General features: G+C 35.6%; 1 protein-coding gene across 1 annotated transcript in view; it reads right to left on the bottom strand.

Moving 5' to 3' along the window:
* Positions 1 to 6,983: 6,983 nt before the first annotated feature.
* The window catches only part of PPARD (peroxisome proliferator activated receptor delta), a 27,984-nt gene continuing 10,853 nt past the window's right edge, over positions 6,984 to 24,114 (bottom strand). The window contains exons 2-8 of the mRNA XM_015831980.1: positions 20,406 to 20,533; positions 17,447 to 17,686; positions 15,281 to 15,432; positions 12,068 to 12,206; positions 10,374 to 10,576; positions 9,153 to 9,603; positions 6,984 to 7,611 (exon numbers count right to left, since the gene is read on the bottom strand). Of these exons, the coding sequence (XP_015687466.1) occupies positions 7,364 to 7,611; positions 9,153 to 9,603; positions 10,374 to 10,576; positions 12,068 to 12,206; positions 15,281 to 15,432; positions 17,447 to 17,582 (1,329 nt within the window). The 5' untranslated portion in view covers positions 17,583 to 17,686; positions 20,406 to 20,533 and the 3' untranslated portion in view covers positions 6,984 to 7,363. The remainder of the gene's footprint in view (positions 7,612 to 9,152; positions 9,604 to 10,373; positions 10,577 to 12,067; positions 12,207 to 15,280; positions 15,433 to 17,446; positions 17,687 to 20,405; positions 20,534 to 24,114) is intronic.

The raw sequence follows: 24,114 nt of genomic DNA, 5'->3' as shown, positions 1-24,114 counted from the left end.
CTCTCTCTCTCTCTCTCAGCTTTTGTTTTAAAATTACTTTTTAAAGACACCAGAAGCCCTTTGCAAAGCTTCCAAATGAACCACAAACTACTTAGATTCTACCTAAATTCCATTGTTGATAGAAATGCTATTTTTCTGACATCATTTCAATCCATCTCTAGCTGCTAGTATAACTGCTGAGTCTTTTGGAGTAAAAGGAGGTGACACCCCCCCCCCCAGACCTTCTTATAAGCGGGTGGGTCTTGAAAGGTTGGACACATTTTTCATGTATTTTAAGTTGATTCCAAATAAGAGATTGACTTATTATAGATGTGAAATTTTATTCCCATTTATATAGTTCTGCAGTAACAGCATTTTGTACTTTCAATGTTTCCAAATCTTTCAATGTTTCACGTTATCTTGATTAGCATAAATAAGACTGTGACTGTTTCTCTGGTTTTCTCTGATTTGATTGGCAAAAAGTAAATGTTTTTGAGAGAGGCAGTTTGAATGAATACTTGAAACTAGATTAGATCGTTCCCTGTAGGTATATCCTGCAATGATGCTCTTTAGGAATATCTTTCTATTATGCATCTGCTTGCACATTTATAAGTAATCAAACATTACATGGATTCAGTGCTCTCTTGCCAGAAACAAATGAACTTAGGATATTAAACTGCTAAATATATGGCAGGGGAAAGCAGAGCAATCATATATTTTAAATAGTCAAATTCAAAATATATGAGAGCTCAGCTGTGGGGTGTAAATTTATCGGCACACATGTGGTAAAGCCAAGAACATGAATTAGAAACCTCCAGTTCAAAACTTTTATATCATAACATTTAGCATTCTTAAGGCACTTTTTTGTATTCAAAATGCTTCATACATTCTCTTGCTACAAACATGTCTGGAAGGTAAGCATGTTAATTTTGGGGTATAGAAGCATGCATACATAACTGGGAGAATGTGATTAATTCATAGCATATTTGTCAGATTCAAATTAACTAGTCACTAACTGCATCCTTCCAACTTCTTTCTGCTATGGGAATAATAATACTGATCTTATTCAGCTGTTGTTAAAGTTGCTGAAGCAAATCTATGAAATGCTTTCAATATCTTTAAAAATATAAGGACACTGTCTAGGTAAGAACTTATAGAAATGCCATTTTTAGCAACTAGTCAGTAGTGTTTACTCATTTCTGTAATTACTATTTATATCTTCAATGGTTCATAATTAAAAGAATCATCTTTAAGAGGAGAACACATCCTGAATAACTAGCACACTTCTATATGGTACTGTTTCCCTTCCCAAATTACTTCAAAGCATTTGCAAACTAGTCATACAGATGCCCTTCACTTCTGACAACTCTGATGAAAACAAGGAACAGCATCAACCAGTCAGTTCCTTTTCTAGCCAATCAACCGAAGAGTGCAAAAGTTGCTCATCAGATTGAGTTGTTCCACTGAAAATCAGTCAGCTTGTTCCTTAGACTGTGCAAAAAGTAGTAGACCACACGTACTATTCATTCTTCCCCAGCCTACTGAAAAATAATGAAAGGCATTCATACCAATAGGTGGATACATGTGAACTTAATGGAAACATTTGATCGTATCATTTTTTTCTCTTGCTACCATTACTTTTCACAGACTTTATAGGCACTGTTTTGAATAATTCATTATGAGATGAAAGGGGGAATGTAGGAAAGTAGCCATGCAGTGTCTTATTAATATATATCTTAATACATTAATTATATCCCTTATTAAATCAGAATGTGCTTCGGTTATTTGCATAAAAGTCTATTTTAACTGCATATGGATTACTCTATTCACCAAAAAAGCAGCGCAATGGCTCGGTGGTTGAGACGCTAGGCTTTCTGCCTGGCAGGCTGACATGAGTTGCATGACAGGTGTGAGCACCCATCTTCCCCTGACTCCTGTCCAGTTTGAAAGCATGCAAATTCAAGTTGATAGAGAAGTACTGCTTTGGTAGGAAGGAAACAGCTTTCCCTGATGTCATGCTGGCCGTATGACCATAGACATGTCTTTGGACAGCATGGCCTTGAAATGGAGATGAGCACTGCCTCCTACTGTTGGCTATGCCTAGCGGAGTAAAATCTGCACAGACTCTTCCTTTCCTTACTCACCAATAAACTAAAATATTACCTTTCTCCATTTGTTGGGGTTTTTTCTCCTCATGCTTCTTTAAATATTTTCCTCATGTTTCAGAACCTGCGAACAGCTCTCATAGAGCCAAGGCATATTTCCAATTCATAGTATGTACAAATAGATCACTGTATATTTAAACATCAGATTATACAATGTGGGGAAATGAGGTAGCAATATTATGTATGTCTTTTTGATATTATGTGAAACAGCTACAAGCACTGTAAGCTTGAATCCAAATTCAAAATTTAAAAAGGAGCATAGTTAAACAACAACACAAGAGTCCTGGACATTCTTAGCAGTTAATATAACTTATGTTACAAGCATTTTCATGCATTGGGAGCAATGGATTTCATAAAGCAATCTCTAACAACTGCTTAAGCTAGAAGGAGATTGAATAGTTACCATGAGGCCATTTATTCAGTTAAAGATCCGCTGCCAAGTTAGTCTTACTAAAATGAAAACTTAAGTATTTTACATGTATGAAGCACTATTTTTAAAGGCCTCAACATGAAATAACCTGCACAACTATGTAGAAACATGTACTGAAATCCCATATATCTTTTCTCAGAAATATAACCTACTATGCTCAATGAGATATCATTTGTACAAGTACTTTTTTGGAATTTTGTGTCAGCACCCTACCTATCAGCTCTTATGTCTAAGCTCAAATTGTAGTCAGTTTGGGATAAGGCTATATATACTGAAATGAACAAAGTCCGCACAAACAAAGTAATTAACTGTTGTTTGGATTAACAGCATGTCACACTGACAGTCTCTTGTGGGTTTATTTATGCAAATAGATCTATGTGTATAAACACAAGACTCTGAAACTAATGGCATTTCATAGTATCTGCATATAGGAAAACATTATGTGATCTATTTTATACCTGAAAGTCTAAATTAATGCTAGAGACAAAATTAATCATTTTTATATTTGTGCTTCCAAAAGTATATCTTAAATTGGCTTTTGTGTTTCAGTATGCTTCTATTTCAGTTTAAATACAGCATTTTTTTTTAAAAAAGATTCACATTCAGAGTAAAACAAACTGAAGAACCCAAGGACTAGAAATCTATTTTGCCCTAAAAAGATTTTACCATTACTCAAAAAAAATTGCATAATACATTGTGACCGAGAGATATTGTTCAGCATTTTTGTGAAATTTGTTAACAGAAAAATTAAATCTAGGTCCTCGGAGAAGCTAAGGATAGAATAGGTAAAAGAAGAGCTACATTGTAATTATTTCTTAAATATTTATTTCTATCTTTAATGTTGTCAGTCCCTATTTGTTTTTAAAACATCTGAAATTTGAACTTCTAGCAAAAATATACATTTCAGTTTGAGGATTGCTACATTGTTCTGACATTACACTCTCAGCAAAAAAAAGAAAAGAAAAGTGCAGACTCTTCTAGTGCTGCAAATATTTGTCCAGCATCTCCTGAGGAACAGCAAGATGTGGACAAAGAGGCCTTCAGTAATAGTGGCTAAAATGAAGGTCTAAGGCAGATACTGAAATATAAAAATCACAAGCCATTTTTTTAGTGATTTCCTCACCGGTGGCTCCTAAAGCATGAATTCTCATAATAAAACACATTTCACATCACTCCTGCAAGGTAGAGGTAGAACTTCCCACTTATTTCATTCTGGAAATAGAGATACAGCAAAAGCACATGCTGTACATCTGTGCTGAGTTGGAAGAAGGGACAAACACCTTGCTTCCTCTAAGTTAGCAAGAAAAACAACATTCTGGCTAGTTATACATGGTAGCTATCATGTCAAAGTGATTAATGGAACTAGCCTATGCATGAAGATCACAAAAGATTATTTAACTATTATGGATTCAACTACCATAGAAAAACAGCACAGGATTTGCAACTATAGTACTGGCAGTCTGAAATTGGAACACATGGAAAAAATGTTTGAAGCAGAAAAGGTAACTGAGGAATATTATGGCTGCAAAACAATCTCCAAATAATTTATTTCTGCATAGATGTGTATACGGTCCCTTAAGTATTTTAAAGCATTATCACCAGTAAAAGATGTTTTACCTGTCTCCAACAAGTCTAGTTGTCTGGATTTTTAAGGTGGCTGGCAAAGAAAGGATCAATATTTAAAAAAATTGGATTTCTAGCAAGGAAGATATTACCAACGAAGGAGAATACTTTCTGCAATCACAGACATAAAGAAGCAGAGAAAAGTATTGATCCATTTTTCAGTAACTTCATCAACCTACTCATAAATCCTAACTGGATGCATCTATTAGGCAAGTTGTTAAACATAAGCCTAATGCCAAAAATATGCTTTGGTTGCAAGAGTATCTACAGCTTGCAAAATTCATTCTGGTTTTTGTTTAAAGGTTGGTAGTAAATTACCTAGATTATAATAAGATTTAAGCAGCACGGCTGCCCAATTCAAATTTCCATTCAGTTATTTCTGTTTGCAGATCACTTTTTTTAAAAAAATAAGCATTTATTTCTTAAAGCTCTGGGTCTACCAAATTATATATTATGAGTCACAATGGAATATTAATTGGCTAAGACAGCTAAATATAAAACTAATGAGGCAAAATAGAAAGTTGCCCTATCTCAGTACTGTTTACAGTGATTACTGAAAGTAGTATTCCAGGATTTCAGATGTCTCTCCAAGTCCTACCTGTAAACAGAATGTGGGATTCCTTCACTTAAAGTACATGCTTATTTGCAAATTAGTCCTCATCTCTAAATGGTAACCTTACGTTGTTCTCGCCTAAAAATGGTATTTAGCTAAAGCAAGAGTACAGGTTGCCTAAGGTATATCTTTTCTTTCTGCTATTTGTGTCTCAGAAAGACAGACCAATTGTTTAGTATTTTCCTTCTTGGATAGCTAAGAGCATAAAAAAAGCATAGAAAGCTAATTTGTACACGGTCAAACTGTTTTTTGTACACACACACACACACACCTACCTAGTGGCAGTGGCATAGGAGGAAACTTTCTTATCACTCGCCTCATGATTCTTTTAACTGGTTTTGTGAATTGGAGGCTCCCTCCATGTAAAGCTCTTGCTAAACACTGCTTCATTTCCCCTCTCCCCCCAAATGATGGTACTTTTTAAAAAGTCAGTTTGAAAATATTGTTCGTTATTAGTGTCATGAATTAAGACTTAAAGTTGTCAGTTAATTTAGGTATAACCTAAATCTAAAATGAAAAACTGAAGTATTATATAGAACAAGCAGAAAATCTACATGATTTGAGCTGAAATGTCAGGACAACCAGCCAATTTAAGTAATTTTTGCATCATCTAAAATTCTGTTGCTGTATACATGTGTAGATATACTATTTTTGGTATTCACGGTTCCTTTTTTAGTAGTTTTTCTTCTCTGAAAGTTAAGAATCTACTTAACAATGTAGCAAGAAAAACATTACCACAATTACATGACAATGCTCTTAATGCCACATTCAACCACCATGTTGATCTATTTTGCACTCAGGACACATTGGAAGTTACCAAAGGAAGAAGTCTAACAAACGCCACATTACATCAACATGGTATAGGCATAATTACTCCATATTACTGGCACATCAATATGACAATAAAGTCCTTACACTCAAGAATCTTCTGTTGTAAAGAAGACCTATGCTGATAATTTATATTAACAAAAATTGTCTGGCACTCCTATGGAATAAAGCAGGAACAATCATGAAAGAAAAAGGAGTCAAAATTGTAACCCAATTCAAATGCTTGGGAAATATTAAATTGTTGGTGAATCTTTGATAAGACTATTGAATTGTTAAATGTTTTCTGAACATGGAAAACTTACCGTAAAACAATTGTTGTCCTTGACTTACAATTATTTCTTTAGTGACCATTTTAAGTTAAAATGGCACTGATGAAATAACTTATGACCAGGCCTTGCAGTTATGATGGTTACAGCACCTCCATGGTCACATGATCAAAATTTGGGCCCTTGGCAACCAACATGCATTTATAATAGTGGCATTGTGCCAGAGTCACGTGGTAGCCATTTACAACCTTCCCAGCCAGCTAACAACAAACAAAATCAATGAGTGAAGCCAGGTCCATTTAAAGACTGCATGATTCACTTACTGACTGCAATGATTCACTTAACTATGACAAAAAGGTCGTAAAATCACTTAACGACTCACTTAACAATTGCCTTACTTAGCAATGAAAATTCTGGTCCCAATTGTGATTGTAAGTCAAGGATTACTTGTATCCCTAATTACTGGTTATGAAAGGTAGGATGGTGTTTGTGCTTGTGGGAAAGACACAAGTGCAATTATTAGGAATCCTCCTCCTGGAAAGGACATGATAAGAAGCTGCATCACAGATCACAAAATAAAATACTATTGACTCTATTTACCATCCGTAAATCACCCTGATTTCACAGGAATCTGTCTGCTGCCTTTTAAAATCTTTCTTACATTGTATTCTCCCCCCCAAAAGTGAAATATTCAGTTTTGTCCCATTTTACGACCTTTCTTGCCACAGTCGTTAAGTGAATCACTGCAGTTGATAAGTTAGTAACCCGGTTGTTAAGTGAATTGGGCTTCCCGATTGACTTTGCTTGTCAGGTCATAAAAGGTGATCACATGACCCTGGGACACAGCAGTGCTCATCAGTATGAACCAAAAGCACCTAAATTTTGATCACATGATCACGGGGATGCTGGATAAGTTGTAACTGTGAAAAAGCACCATAAGTCACTTTTTTCAGTGCCATTGTAACTTTGAACGTTCACTAAATGAACTATTGTAAGTTGAGGACTACCTGTATTCATATAATTTCCTTGTAATATCCTATAATGTACACTTAGGGCCAGCCAAAATTGCTGAAATATAAAAATAATATGTAAGGATTGTGATGAAGTGCTATTTTTGTACCTGTCAATTAAAGGTACTACTTGCTATAATAATTTGGGCACAATTCATGTTATCTAATATAACAATTCAAGTACATTTATAGGGTGTGTGTAAATACCTCAGCAGCTCTGGAATAGGGTTAAGAGCTGAACTGTAGCAACAAATTAAGTTTCATTTAGTGTATGTTAACGGAAGCCCTCTGGTCTATACCAAATGGTAAATTTCAAATTTATACAGCATAAACCAATCATCTAGTAAAGTAATTCTAGTAAAGAAATGGAAGACACAGAGATTTCTTTGCTAATATACAAGCATTTGCTGGATTCCATGGCTTTCACCTATTTGATAAATATAAGTTCCTCAGTACATGTCCTTGTAGATTTCCTGTAAGAGAGGATGCAGAGAAGTCTCTGTCTCTGTCTTTTTGATCTTCTGCACCAACTGTGCATGCTCAGTCACTAACTGTCTCAAGTCAGCCATTTTTTGCAGCAACTTAGGAAAGAGGTATTGAATGTCTGGGTGATTAGCTTGTAGATGAAACTCAAGAGCTTGGAGAATATTGTCTTGTATCGCCTCCACTTGTTTAACATTCATTAGGCCAGGGCGGTCTACAAGAAAAGAAATACACCAAGTTATTTATAAAAATTTGACTTTGTAATTTAGTTTTTTCAAAATTCCTACATTTTTATCTCAGGAATATTTACAAAATAAATGTCAGGCTAGCTTGTTCCACAATATCATGCTTAGGGAGTTTTTATATATATATATATATATAGGAACATTAACTGATATTAAACTTCCTCTCCTAGACTTTAACATATCTATAACCTCAGGGCCAAATCATAATGCTGCTGAATATAAAAGATGGCAGAAAAATTAGGAAAGCCAGCAAGATTTGAGAACAAAACCATTTTCAAGCAAAATAACAAAACACAAAAGCATGACTGTGTGCTCTACCCATTATTTCTTCAGGGAGGAATAAATATTTTGAATTTTTAAAAAAAAATCATCTTAGGCTTGTCTTCTTGTATGGAAGTTTCTCTTTTAAGATTATTTTTATCAATATTACAAACAAGTTGATGGACAGTAAAAATTCTTTTTCTATAAACAAGAGCATCCAAGACTATCATTTCCTTTAAAGATCAGCAATCTGACACCTTTCAAATTTTTAGACTTCAGTTCTCATTATTTCTTACTACTGGCTTAGCTGATTGAAGATGATGGGAACAGAGTTCCCCCCCCCCCCTAAAAGATAATTTTCCTCTATAGTTATAGCTATACTCATTCTTACAATTAACAAACTTTTCAAATTATACCAATTCATTATATGTAAGAACACCAGTGAAATTATGGGTGGTTTTTTTCTAATTTTATTAATTCACAAAATAGTGACAGAGAAGCTTAAGGAGTCTTAGTTTAGTTATTGCAGTCTGGTTATAGCACAACTAAGATTCTGCAACAGAATAACAGCCAAAATTTACAAGAATTAAATGACTGGACTAGACTATATTAATTTCACTCAGTAGCAATGTATGCCTTCTTGTTTTTCAACTGAGTCTTAACTTTTACTACTGATCTTTAAAATATAACATTAACATACTGTCAAAATGTGTGGTGATTAAAGTACTTATTAGGAGTAGGAAGTCCTAGATTCATCCTCAGTGATGAAAATTCAGTTGGCTATTTGGGCCATCTCAGCCAATTTTGCTAGGATGTTATTTTATGGAAAAACGTGTGGAGAAAATGCTATATATGATGCTTTGAAATTCTGGAGGAAGCGCAGGATCTAACAAATAAATGTAGTAGTAAATATATGCCGGTCTATGACTGTAATAAAGGTTTGATTAGTATTGAATGAAATTGTTTGATAATATTTTTACTCATCTTATTATACAGTTAATTTTAATATCACTGATATTAAATTGATTTTATATCCACACATATATTACTCTCATTATTAATAGCAGGAAAGTTTTGAAAGGTATCTAATAGATTTTTGACATTAATTAAAATTAGGCACTGTGAAACTGTTACCCAATATTGTGACATAAACTGACAGGGAAATGATTTATCAAGTGCTCTGAATCTGATCTCTTGCTAAAAATGAATTACCTCTCCCCCTTGGCTCAATGTTTTTCTAATCTCTCACCTCCACACAAGATGATGGCAGCTACAAACAGAGACAAGTCACTGTCATCTAGCTCCAGGGCATTGAACTTCACAGCAAATTCAAATTTGGGCTCCATGATTTCACTGAAAGGCTTGCGCAAGCTGCGCAAGAACTCACGTGTCACAAAAGCATTGCCATTGGCCACCAGGAGTCCATCCTTATTCATGATAGAGGCAAGCATAGCAAAGATGGCCTCATGCACCCCATATTTCAAGAGAGTTACTTGATCATTAAGGTAAAGGCTGATGAAGCTAGGAATGCTCTTGGCAAATTCAGTGAGCTCCCGCACGGTCTCGACTGATGTACACTGGCAGCGGTAAAAAACATGAACACCAATCTCCTTGTAGGGCGGCATCCCATTTATCAGTTGTTTCCACACCAGACCCTTTTCAGCTTGCCACAGGGTATCCATGTCATGAATCACAAAAGGCTATGAAGAACAACATATAAAGTTAGGATGTGGTAATGAGAAACCTGGTCATAGAGGCAGAGTGTGACAATGCTTATTATTTACACTACTAATCACTAAAGCCTCCCCTTTTTGTGTTAATCAACAGAATACAATGTACAGAGAGCCAGATTCTTCAGTTAAGTGTAGCTTAGTCAAACCAGGTTGAAATACATCATTATTTTTATTGTATATGAAAATATGGAATTATATAAATATAATAATACTAAAATTCAATTTATGTCTTGATAAAAGCTCAAAAAAGACAACAGTAAAATCAGTCTATCCTGTGCAGTCATTCCAGGTGGGTATACTTAGGATTTTCCATAGGCAGGAGGTAAGAAGAGTGGGCCCCAGAAGTGCCTTTATGGGATGTCCTGCCCTGTGGAAAAGCCTCCCATGAGAGGTCTGATTAGCATGTATCTTGGGATTTTCCATAGGACTCTGAAGTTTTTTTGTGGAGCTTTTGAAACCTAAATATGATTTCTATTAAGTTGGGTTATATTTGTTGGCCATTTCTATTGATAAAGTTTTAATTGCAGGTTTAATATATAGCTTTTACTGGAATGTAAATTGCTGGCAGTTCATTTAATTATCTATAAATACAGCACACCAATCTCACCTAATTTTTTAAAATAATACTCATAGTTTAAAAATATCATTTAAAAAAATATGGCTATATACTATTTTTTTGGGAAGAATATCTTTCTTGCTTAATATACTATGTAAACCTCTGGAATTGAGGTACTCACAGGGGTGCTACTGGCTTTTCCAGTTAAGATGCCTCGTGCTTTCTTTTTGGTCATGTTGAAATTTTTCAGGTAGGCATTGTAGATGTGCTTGGAAAAGACTTTCAGATCAGCCACCTGCTGGTTCTGGCAGCTGATTTCAGTAGCTGTCAGTCCTGCCACTAACTTCCTTTTTTCAGCTTCTGGCATGCGGCCAAAACGAATGGCTAAAGAAACAAAACAAAGCGGGAGGCTTAAAAACCTTGAGCTAAAAAGGATAAGGACAGTTATTTTTATTAACTTGCCACCATATCTTTTAAAACTTTTTGTTTTTCTTATAGAAAAATATAAATCTGTTTTTATTCAGTTTATATTCCACCTTTTCTTCAAAGAGTTCAGAAAAAATATATACTGTACAATGTTCCTCATTTTATCACCATAACAGCTGTGAGAGACAGACTTAGCTCAAGGTCATAAATGAACATTATAGGTTGAGTGGGATTTGAACTGAGGTCATCTGGTTCTAATCTACTGTTCAAGTTACTATGCCCACACCTGCTCCCAGACAAAGCTTCATTTTAAATGAATTCATTTTAATCCAAAAAATAGCAATATCTTTCTAAGGGCATTCTACAAAAAAGTAAACGCATGCAGGGTGACACAGTTAATGATAATTACCTCCCCAAGTACAATGCTGATGAGGAGTGCAAGGTAGCATATCCTTCTCCAGGCAAGTAAAGGCATGTCTTTTTGGTGGAAAGAAACTTTCCATTCTTCTGGATGGGTGCTTTTGTGCTCACTGAAAGGCTGAGTTAGTAGGCATTTTCAAATTTATGGCACAGCAGTACAAACATATTGCTACACACAGGCAAGCTTGGGAGGAAAACTACTACCTACTACTCTAAAGCAAATGCAATCATTCTGCCTCTGGTCAGCCCATATACCAGTTGGGATCAGGTGATCAAATGTTAGTTCATGCGTCTTCAATTCAGTATCAACAGTTTGGACATATTGTAGATTATTGTAGGATTAACCATTTCATAGTCAAAAGCCGAGCTTTTACTGCAGTGCCATCTAACCTTGAACAAGGGCCAGCATTCACCGAATTCCCATACTTTAATTGTATAGTCAGTGTCCAGTCGGACACTGACTATACAAACTTTGCTTGGTGCAACGAGCCTGCATTAAAATCACTGTGTGCCTTCATATAAATACCCTAGGATTTTTTATTTAGTTTTTTTTAATGCAACAAAGGCATCAACACATAGAAACATACTGAACGCTCTCAAAATGTTTTAAGAAAAGAAACAAAGACATACAATACAATTAAATTATTTAGAATAAGTTTATATAGATTTCATAGGGAAACCAATTTTATTTTTGTTCTGGAAATGCAAATGTACTAATTCAGGGGCGAATATTTTGGGATGCACAAACCATATTTTTATTTTAGGCTCAAATGATATTTTTTACCACCCATTTTGTTTGATATTGATTTATTAGCTACTGTAATATTTTAAAAAAATATTTTAAAATAGTATGCAGGGTACACATGCCTTAAATATATCTTTTTTTCAAAGCAGAAGTCTACCCAGTGAGGTATTCCTCAAATTTATTCCCGTTACTAAATTTTATCTTATAGTAAATGTATAATTCCACCGATCTCACTATAACTCTATGCTTCACCCCTACCCAGAGCAAGAGGAGGGAGATCTCACCATTGTGTGACATGCCTAGTGAAAGGCATTTCTGAAAGCGGCAGTACTGGCACTTGTTTCGGTTCTTCTTCTGAATTTTACAGTTCCGCTCACATTTCTCATACTCCAGCTTCATGCGGATCGTTCGACGAAAGAATCCCTGTTGGTATGTGATAAGACAGATGTTGGAAACAAAAAGATGTTTCATTCTGATATTAATAGCCCTTTCAGAAGTGCCAGGTTTACTATCACTTTAGATCTTAGGACAATATTTTCAGCAATAAGTAGATATCTTAAACATATTACAAAAAAAACCTTTCTTCTGCATGAAGAAAATAATGAGGGGGGAGGGAAGCCTAAATAAATATATTTAATATATAAATAAAGCAGGCATGCAGTTTCACAAGCGACCACCAGATGGACTTTACTTGTAATCGACAAATCCCAACTTCTCAACATCCTTGTTGTCTCATCTTTTTTGTTATTACTTACCAGTAGATACTATTAGCATTTACCCTGGGCACCATGAAGAACAAAATCTGTTAATAGGTGCCCTGCAGCCTTCTTCTTTGAAGAAAAATACTTCATTAAATTTCTACAAAAAATAAAATATAAACTCATGCCCATCTCACCTCCCATCTTGACTATTGCAACATGTTCTACATGGGGCTGCCCTTGAAAAGCTTCCAGAAGCTCCAATTCGGTTCAGAATGCAGCGGCCTGTATGGTTTTGTGCAGACCCAGGTGTGCATAAATGTCACCTCTCCTGCGGGAGTTGCAATGGCTGCAGATTTGTTTCCGAGTGCAATTCAAGCTGCTGATTGTCACCTTTAAAGCCCTTTGTGGCTTGGAACCAGGTTATCTGAAGAACTGCTCTTCCCGATTACATCCACCCAACCCACTAGAAAGAGAGGCATGGAATGTTGCGGATTCAGTCTCTACATACGTCTAGTGCAGGGGTAGGCAAGCTTGGCTCTTTTATGACTTGTGGACTTCAACTCCCAGAATTCCTGAGCCAGCCATGCTGAGGGGAAAGGGAGAGGTTTCCAAGCTGAGCCATGCTGGCTCAGGGATTCTGGGAGTTGAAGTTCACAAGTCATAAAAAAGCCAAGGTTGCCTACCCCGGGTCTAGTGGGACCCAGAATAATGGCCTTCTCCATGGTGGCTCCCTCTCTTTGGAACATCATCCCTGCAGAGATTAGACTGATCCCCACTTTGACACTCTTTCACAAGGCTCTGAAGATCTGGTTCTGCCAGTGATCCTGGGGAGCCCAGAGTGCGTTGGAACCCATCAAATGGCTCGTTTGATTGCTTGTTATTCCTAGGGTGGGGGTAGGTGGGAGGTTACTGTTTTTATTCTTTTTATATTGGGTTTTTATTGCTTTTAAGCTGCCCAGAGTGAGCAGCCATATAAATCCTCTAAATCATTAAAATAAATAAACAAGAAAAAAAATTAAGAAGGAAAAACAAATATGGAAGAGGAAGGTGCAAAGGAATAAGGAGAAAGAAAACAGAAAGGGAACTCCAACTTTCTTTGATTTAGTTACAAATATACAATACATTAACTGTTTGATCTAAAATTCAGTATTATATTTCTATACTCATAAACTCTAGTTGTCAAATCCCAAACTTAGTATAGCATTTGTTTGGTTTCTATGAAAAAGTCCAAAAGTGGTTTCCACGTAGTAACAAAGCTAGACAAAATCTTTTCTTTAATCAAGGTAGTTAATTTTGCCATCTCAGCTACTTCCATTAACTGCACTACCCATTCTTCCATTGTGAGAATCTGTGAGTCTTCCCATCTCTGTGCACACAAAGGTCTTGCTTCAATTATCACATACAGCCAGTCTAATTTCTAAAAGAGATCTCTATATTCTGGGAGAGGAGAGATTCAATGAAAAGTAACAGCAGCAACAAAAAAAGGACTTCCACATTTTCTAGTTCCATCTTTCCCTCCCTAGAGAATATTTCTTGCTCAGAGTTGAACTGTGGCCTCCTTGGTGCTCCCTTGTCTTGGTTGTTTTCTTGCAGATATTTCATTACCGAATTAGATAACATCATCAATGCTAATAATAAAAAAGACCCAACTAGAGAAAACACACAAAACTATCAACAACATCTTCAAAGGAATAAAATCCACAAGAAGAAAACAACAACACACTCCCTTTTCTAGATATCCTCATAAGCAGAGGCAGTGATGATAAAATAGAAACACATGTCTATGGAAAAACTTCCCACACAACCCAGGTGCTCCACTTTCAAAGTAACAATTCAATCTCCCACAAGAAAAGCTTGTCTATTTAGATGAGCACAAACACACTGCAGCAACCTTGAACATTGGAAAAAAGGAAACTATACAATGTCTTCCAACAAAATGGATATCCATGTAGCTTTATCAAAAAGTGTCCGACCATTCAAGGCACCATAACTCAACCAACACAAGCTACGAAAAGCATAAAGCACAACACTGCCATGCAGCAAAAACGTATCAGAAATCACAACAGACTATTATGACCATATGGCATCATCGTAGCACACAAACCAACTAAACCCTCCAAAACATCCTAAGTAAATCAAAAGACCCAGCACACCCAGGAGAAAAAAACAGGAGTCATCTACAACCTACAGTGTAAGGACTGTAACAGCCACTATGTAGGACAAACAGGTAGAAGATCGGCACAGCATATCTGTGAACACTGACTAGCAGACAGAAGATATGATGAAAACTCCTTTATTTCACAATACATGAACAGAGTCAACCATAGTTTCAACTGGAAAATTGTGAACAATCCTAGATCAAAAATGCCACAGAATTCCTGGAAGCTTGGTACTCAGATAAATTGGCCATCAAGGCAGACAGAGTTAAACATCTACATACTACTCAAAAGAGACAATCAAAAAGCCCAAAACACCTCCTCCCCAACAATCAACACCCATATGAACAGATATTAACACCAAGATTAACACTAGAAATAAACAATACCCCAATCAAGGAATGACCAACACAAACAAGCTAACAGTAGACAACACCTTGATCAAGGAACCCCACCACACTCTCTCACCAACACTGGCAGGGCAACCATTAGTATATAAAAATAAGAGTAAACCTCACTTCCTATGTTACCTAATTTGGTAATGAAACATCTGCAAGAAGACCTCCAAACTTAGAGAGCACCAAGGACCCCACAGTCTTACTTCTCATAAGGTTATATCTAATATTTGTGCTATCCTTACCTTACAGCCTTCACATGCATGTACCCCATAATGAAACCCTGATGCCTTGTCACCACAGACTCTGCATTCCATGTTTAGACTTCCTGAATTTGCTTCATCACAGCCCATCTGGAGTTGGTCCAACAGAGAAGGAGACGAACTCTGGGAAAGATCTATCCGGAAACAGAATGGAGAAGGTATTAACATTGTAATTTTGCAATAAAGTACAATCTGGTACAAATCTCTGATCCTTTTGCTTTGCTTATTTGTAATTAAAAATCTGATTATGTCCATTCCTTCAGTGATCATTCAAACTTACAATAGTGCTGAACAAGGGGATTTATGACCAGCCCTCTAAGTTGCAACCACTGCAGCATCCCTGTGGTCTCATGATTGCAATTTGGGCACTTAGCAACTGGCTCACATTTATAAAAGTTGCAGCATCCTGCAATCACTTGATCATCATTTGAAATCTTTCCTGCCAGTTTTCCACAAGCAAAATCAATGGGAAGCTGGCAGGAGGTCACAAGTCACTCCCACTGCAATTACATGATCATGTTTTGCTGTTTTCCACCAAAAACTGCCCCATTGGATAAGCTGTATTTAGATGTATGATCATGCAATTTGCTTAACAATTATGCTCACTTAATGTCCATGATGACTCAACTTATAACTGAAATTCCAAGCTTAACTGTGGTTGTAAGTTGATGACTACCGGTACTATATGGCAAACACTACAATGCAAAATCTGGAAGCAACTATCTCATAGGGAAAAATTCCAATCTTTGTGTCCAGCAATTTGAACATGTGTTTGCAACAAAGCTTGGCAGACATTAGCCTAAAATATTTATTTTTTTCAGAATCATATTTACTCTATCGTATTCTTTTCAACTTTTGTTGAAAGCTTGCTGTTATGTATGTTTTGACCCATATATGTTCAAATCCTAATGCTAATGTAGCATAATAAATTCAGATTGTTTTTAAGTACAAGCAAATAATTTTATAATATGAACTTCATCCAGTATTTTTTTCAATTTTGACTAAAAAGGTAAAAGACAATGTCTATATACTAACAATCTGTACTGATTCAATTAGTAGACTATCCATCCATCCATCCATCCATCCATCCATCTATCTATCTATCTATCTATCTATCTATCTATCTATCTATCTATCTATCTATCTATCTATCTATCTATCTATCTATCTTTTAAGATGGTTTATGTGTTGTGATCAAACTGCAAGGGTTTCAATCAGTGTTGCAAGAGGAAAATTAAGGTATTTTTCTTCATTCTTCATGGTATTTATTTATTTATTTGCTTTCTTGGCTATCCATGCTATTCTCCAATAACAAATTTCAAAAGCATCAACATGCTTTCTATCCTACTTCTTTAAAGTCCAACTTTCCCTTCCACAGAGTGTTAAGGAGAAGATCATCACCTTCACAATTCTGATATTTATAGTTATATACACATCTCAGCATACAATCTCTTTTCCAAGACCTTCATTACTACTCTATTAAATGCTAGTCTATAATCTATTTCTTTATTGATGGTCCTTTTACTATTGATAGTCAATCTTAAAAAAAAGAAATGATTTATCACTTCAATAAATTCATTATCAATTCCAAGGCAGGTTATTTTACCTGTTGTCATTATTTTAATCTTCTTTATATTTTAGCCCTGCTTCTTTTCACTATCGTCCTTGATTTTTATTATTAGAGCTTGCAGATCATTTACATTTTCAGTTGTCAGAGTAGTGCCATTAGCATTCTCAATAATGACAGATAGGAGAAGGAGAAGGATGAAGGTCCTAATTCTCCCTCACAAAGGTCCTGGGCAAAGAGCCAGGTCTTCAAGGCCCTTCTGAATAACAACAGGGTGGGGAGCATCCAAATCTCGGGGGCAACCTCATTCTGGAGGGCAGGTGTGGCTAAAGAGAAGGCATGGTTCCAGGGTCCTAAACCTAAGGGACCCAAAGCGCACTAAGTGTGCAAATCAAAAATAAAGGAAAGTTTCTTAATATATTTGAAAGCTAGGAATTAATATATAAAGTCTGTAATAAATTTGTTATAATCATAAGGAAAATGTCATCCCACTGAGAACAAATTACTGGAAAAAAGTATTCAACATATGTCCATTGCTCCTTTAAGTGTCTCTAAGGCATTAGTATCTTTTTCCAACCTACCTGTATACCTGGCAGATGGTGTCGAATTATCTAGACCTTCATTTGGCTCTGAGGCTCCACTTATTGCCACCATTGTCTCTTCCTTTTCCTCCTCTTCTTTCCTGACTTCAGGTACTTCCTCCTTTGACTGTTCCATAACTGATCACCTCCCTTCAATGCCAAGACTGCAGTCCCTGTCATAGTTCTGGCATCATCCACGTCTCTCTGGAAATGGGCCCCTACCAGGCTGTTCCGGCTAACCTTCATGAAAAAGAAGAAAAACACACAGAAGGGCATTAGAAGTTTAAAAAACAAAAATAATGCTGCTATGATGCTTTCTTAGCATTTCATGGCCAATTACCCCAGATATATAAGAATCTATGTAATTTATACGTGAAAAATATATAAATGCAAATTGTCTTAGTATTTCAAATACAAAGAAGGGAAAGGCCTGTGGACCCTAATGATTTGATACTGAAAAAGAAAAACAGAAAGCTATGGAAGATACTTTTAAACTCTGTCTGTGTAGCACTGCACTCATTCACAAAAACATGCCCCCTAAATAGAAACTAAGACTTTAGAGGGTGGGAGGCTATCACCTGCCACTATTCCTAACTTTCTACAGATGGTGGGGAGCACATGTGAGTAGATCTTGAAAACAGACTACAAGTAATATATAAAAGAGATAATTAGACATATGGCTAGCAAATATTCTAATTGCTAAAACAATGCTATTTCCAACCACAACAATTACATATTCTTGCTATTGTGAAGTTTTTGGTGCTCTCTGACCTTGGCTGTTTGCTTGCAAATGTTTAATTACCCAACTAGGTGATATCATCAGTGAAAATGAGTGTGGTGTTTGCTCCCTGTTTGTGTTTAGTAAGTTGCCTTGCCAGTAATTTTTTTTCCTTGGTAGTTTTTTTGATCATTGTTTTCTGGTGTTTATAATCTTATTTTTTTATTTGTTTACTTCTTCAGTTTTTTTTTTAAATTTTCTTTTTTAAAATTCTGATTTTTTTTATTCTTGTATTCTATCAATTTTTTTGACAAATGATACACATATATAGTTTATCTGAACAACTGATACAAATTTAAATTGTAAATTTTTATTTTAGAGATCAAAAATGGTACTGCTGCAATCTTTGCCTCAGACAATTATTTTAATTTCCTTTTATTATGGAAAAAGAGAAAAATTCAGAGCCTCGTAATGGATAGTAAGGCTCCATTCACATACAGTGTTATTTTTGGCTTCACCTCGTACACTTGCACTGCAGGAAATATCACATATAAAAGAGAAACTATTCATCATGTTTTAGAAACAATTGCTTGATTAAAAAAGGCTATGTAAAGTGAATGCAATATCTTCAGGATGAGCATTTAATACATATTAAGGTGGATTGAAATGAAACTAAACATAGAAAAAATACATATTAAAATATCAATATTATATAAGAACTACTTAATCTCCTATTAGACTATTTTCATTTTTAAATTCCATCAAAGCAATAAAACTTGTATTTTGGAAAGAATTTACATACTATATGTTCCCAACTTAATATGATTCCAGGACATTCCTTAAAATGTTTCTATAATGAGTAATCTATTCCTTTGAGCAAATAAAAAATAAAATTAAAGATTGCTAGCACTGCAAATTATTCTAGTAGCACACAATCTGAAATTCTAACACAATCTGTATAACAAACTAACTTCTTCAGACTACTCATCATAACTGTATAAAATCTGATAAGTCTCCAAATGACAACTGGTTACTAAGAAATGCGATATTAATGCTACTATAGGACTGATTATAGGTTGTAAGCACTTTAATTCAACTCAACAGGGCCATATTAAACTTGGGAAATGTATTCATCTAATCAGCATAATGCTACATGGCATCTACAGAGGTCATGCAGTCACTGATATCCAATAATAATAAAACACATTATACATGGAAACACAAATGTAAGTTTTAATAAAACATCAGCATATATACCGTGTTTCACCGAAAGGAAGACCTACCCCGAAAATAAGCCCTAGCTTGACTTTTGGGGGTGGGCCTAATACAAGTCCTACCCCAAAAATAAGCCCTAGTTTTGGGGCGAGGCACACACCTAAAATCAAGCTAGGGTGGGGGTAGGGGGGTGGAGCTGCCCCACGCACCCCGCATGTGCTTACCTTGCAGCCAGGCCTCTCCTCGCCGAGCCCACTTTTGCGGTGTCTTCTGCAGCCAGGCCTGTACTTCTCAGTCACAGTCCTTTCTGGAAGGCCACTGCAGCCAAGAACTGAGCTATAGATTGAATCCATAGCTTGGTACTTGGCTGCAGTGGCCTTCCGTAAAGGCCTGACTGCAAAATGCAGGCCGGAATGCAGCTGCACAATGAAGCTGTTCCTTCAGCCACAGAAGAAGTGGACCAGCTGGGCAGGGCTGTCAGTGCCGGAGGTGAGTATAAAAGACATCCCCCCAAAATAAGACCTGGTGCCTTTTTTGAAAGCAAAAATAATAATAATAAGACCTGGTCTTATTTTTGGGAAAACTCAGTGTGTGTGTGCGTGTGCGCACACACACGCATATGTATATGTATATATGTGTATATACAATATACAAGATAAAATAGTAAGATAAAACCATGATAAAATCACCATAATATGGTGCCACAAAATCACAATAAGATAGATGTTATAATTATGACGGGGTATGAAATGCAGACTATCTCCATAATGGTATACCCTGGCCAACATTCTGTTCTAACAGAGTGGCTAAAAGTCTACATACACATGACTGAACTGTATATTGCATCTCTCATGGTCAAAAATTCAAATGCAGCTACATGTATGACACAGTATCTAAAATCTGATCCATTGTAAAGGTAAAGTTGTAAAATATTCCAGACTCATGTTCAAATTGAAGACAGCTCTCTACTGAAATTATCAGATCAAATCAACAAGATCTATTTCACATTTTTTCTAAAAAAATTACCTCTAATCAGGATGTTTTGGGACAGGATACAGCATCCATATAGCTAATGTCACAAAGGAACACAGAATTCCACAGTCATGAGTGGGGTTAACACTTCTCACTTCCCAAGATGGCAGAGGGGTTTGTTCCTGTGAAATTAACACTCATTTAAAAACTTTTATCTATTTCAGATAAATACAAGACCAGACATCTAGCTAACTCAACATATAAGAAAGCAGCTGTTAACAATTATAAGTAATTAAAAAGAGCAACTGAAGCAGAAAATAAAGCAGACACAAATGAACATTGTGCTGCAAGGCATTTTGGTGGTTTACAACATGAAATAAAAAAAAATGACTTTAAAAAGTCAGCAGGCTAGGAAAGGTTTCTGCTACTGTCAGCTAACAATCCTGGGATAACAATAGTTAAAATGCTCAAGGGAGATTCATTCAAGCTTTTGAATTTTTTATCTATAGTAGCAACATTATGATTAGTGAACAAGATGTAATTTAAGAGCAATAAAGCTGAGAATGTTCCGTTTCAGCTATCTGGATCTTTACTTTCCCACCTCTCCCCCATTAAATGTTTCTGACAAATATAAAATCTAAAGCAGAAAGGAACACATAATATTAAACAGGATAGTTATCTCATGTGCCAATAGCAAAAAATAAACTGCAGGTGTTCTTATTCTAAATGATTGCCACATGTTTGGCCTACCTCCAATAGCTGTACTAGCCAGATAAGCAACTTCTGAATACTGTGCTGAAGTGCTGAATTTTTAAGAATTTCTTGATTTCTAACAGTATTGTACATATGCAGCTGGCCTACCTATAGTTCATAATATATTTTAATAACTAAAACAAACAGATGAAGCAACAGTGAACACATCACAAAAATAATTGGAATAGGATTTGTTTTTGTGCCTTTGAATCAGTGTTGACTTCTAGTAACTTCCTGGACTAGTCCCTGTAGTTTTCTTGGCAAGATTTTCAGAAGTGGCTTACCAAGGCAGAACTAGAATTCATGGTCTCCCTCCCTCTATCCTGATATATTTATTTTTATTTTAGAAAGTATATAACTTTATATATGATAAACAGAGAAAAATAAAAAATGAAAATATTTTTGAAGATGCTCACTCTGATTTTTCAAATTCAGCTATTAAAAAACAATAAATTATATGTTTTTTAAAAAAACATCCAAGTATGTACAATAAATGTTAAACTTTGTTTCAAAAGCACATGTCGAGGGAAAGGTATTGTGCATTTTTCTTGCTTTAGCAAGAAATATGTTTTTTTTTAAAAAAACAACAAAACAGTATATTGAACAATTTAAATTCACCACAGAGAACAAGAGCTGAAGTGAATCATGAACTAATTTGTGCTCTTTCCCAGTGACTTAAGAATTCAGAAAGAGAAAGACAGAGGGGACAGAGAAAGAGAGATTCACTCAATGCCCTGCTTCTGAAGTAACATAAACCTTCATGCTCGCCACATACATTAAAAATGAATTATTAGAAATTCTATCCCACGTATACATTTTAATACATGTGGCATGTGTTTGCCTGGCTCTCATTTTATCAAGGAAAAAAAAAATCTAGATACAAGGGAACCTACCCAGCTGCAAAAGTATTAATCCTTCCATTTCTGTGGAAATGTTACTATGAATTGGGAAACAAAAATGCAGATATCAACTATTTTGCAGCAGCTCCAATAGTGTTGCTGCAATGGCAGGAATAGGAAAATGCAGCCAGGATTGATTCATATTTTGTAAATTCTTTACAGATCCTTGTAACTCCTCCTGAGCATACAACAGGCTTGAAAAAGTGAAATGAGAACTTGGCAAGAATACTATCTGCAACTCAGAATCAAGTCTGTGGAGCTGCAAACCATCCACAAATTTCTTAACTTCCTCGTAAATTCAACCAAACTTCTACAGAACATGTAGTTGAAGAAAAAGGAAGTAATAATTGTTTTGACTGCAGGAGATGGAGTGATTGAGGTATTCATGCTTCAGAGATGTTCAGAATAGGATATTAGTATATAAAGCATGCATCAAGTACTCAAAATAAAAAATAATAATTTATTTTAGTGCAGTTTTCATATGTTTGTCTCTGAACCAGAAATAAATAGGTTTTGCTCTTAACAATATCAGTGTTATAAGATCACAGGGATCTGAAGCTGCTTTCAAACTAGGGCAGAATCCTCATATGGAGTGACCTCCGTCAGGTTTCTAAACGTCCAGAGAACAAACACAATTCTAGGACATGTATTCCTATTTTCACTCACACCAGTGGAAATAAAGTAGTACATTGTACCTATTGTGTTTACATAAGCATCAATCAGCAACCTATTCCCAGAATTCATTTTAAAAGAAGTTATCAATAGGTATCTGCTTTGCGTACTTAAATCTCTAAAAAGAAAAACAATTTTTTCCACAAAGTACATTATTTTCCTATTTATAAATGATAGTAGTTGCCACTATGGTCTTACTGCTATCCTAGATCATATCCAATAACAGACTGCATTAATTGGCAGACAACCCATACATTGGCTGAAACAGACTTGCAAAACAGGAAATGCTGCTATGTACCAGTATTATTGCTAGAGATAGCCAGAACCTCTGGAAAACTTCCCAAGGACATCAGGTCACAAAGAAACATCTTAATGGCAGAAGCATGTTACTGATAAATGGTACCAATTACATTCACAAAACACTGGCCACTGTTATGGAATTACAACTTACATTCTAAGAATAAAGCTTTTTTATCACATGCAATTCTGCACTATGTGAAAGAATTAAAGACCCTGGATGAATAGTTATTTATTGGATAAATTACTCCTAGCAAATATGTGCAATAAAGTAAGATAACACAGAAGCTATTTATCTGACAATGTTTTTTTTAAGAGAAAACTGGTCACTATTGCTTTTATTAGGACTTCTACATATAATGATATATTCTGGATTTATATTATTAAAATAATATGGCCAGCCAATCACCAGATTACTGTTTCAACAGTGAGATAAAGTTATTGCTGTTTTAACCATTTGATCGTGTCTGACTCTTGGTGACTTTATAGACAAGTTCTCTCCATTCTACTCTATCAAGCACAGCTTCTTTCAATTGTTGCATGTTCAACTTTGTAACAGATTTGATATTATCAAGCCAGCATGTTCTTTGCTTCCCCTTCTTCTTGTTCCACAAACCATTCCTAGCATCATTGCCTTCTTCAATAAATTTGCACGCATGACATAGCCAAAATAAATTAGACATACTCTTATGATTTTAGATATTAAAGATATATTAAAGCGTATGGTTATAATTTTGTCACTATTATCTGAAAAGTTTAGTTGTACTTTCACTAGCCCAGGGGTAGGCAACCTTGGCTCTTTTATGACTCGTGGACTTCAACTCCCAGAATTCCTGAGCCAGCCAAGCTTGGGAGTTGAAGTCCACGAGTCATAAAAGAGCCAAGGTTACCTACCCCTGCACTAGCCACTCCATCACAGCTTGAGATGTATACCCAGAGTGTTTTTATTTTAATCAAAAACATGTAAACCTGTTTTTCACCTTAAGTTTCTCAAATATCTAATATTTTAAAAGGACCAAGTTTCAATGCATTTATTAAAAAATTACTAGAACCAAACTTCATCACAGCATCAAGAATAATTAGCCAAAGCAACCAAATAACTGCCCAAGTCAGCCAATCATCTTTATGTGAGCATAAAGTCA

This window comes from Protobothrops mucrosquamatus, unplaced genomic scaffold (assembly GCF_001527695.2).
Source record: "Protobothrops mucrosquamatus isolate PMUCROS unplaced genomic scaffold, P.Mucros_1.0 scaffold_293, whole genome shotgun sequence".
Lineage (NCBI taxonomy): Eukaryota > Metazoa > Chordata > Lepidosauria > Squamata > Viperidae > Protobothrops > Protobothrops mucrosquamatus.
The sequence above is the reverse complement of the archived record's forward strand: the minus strand, read 5'-3'. Positions and strand labels throughout refer to the sequence as shown.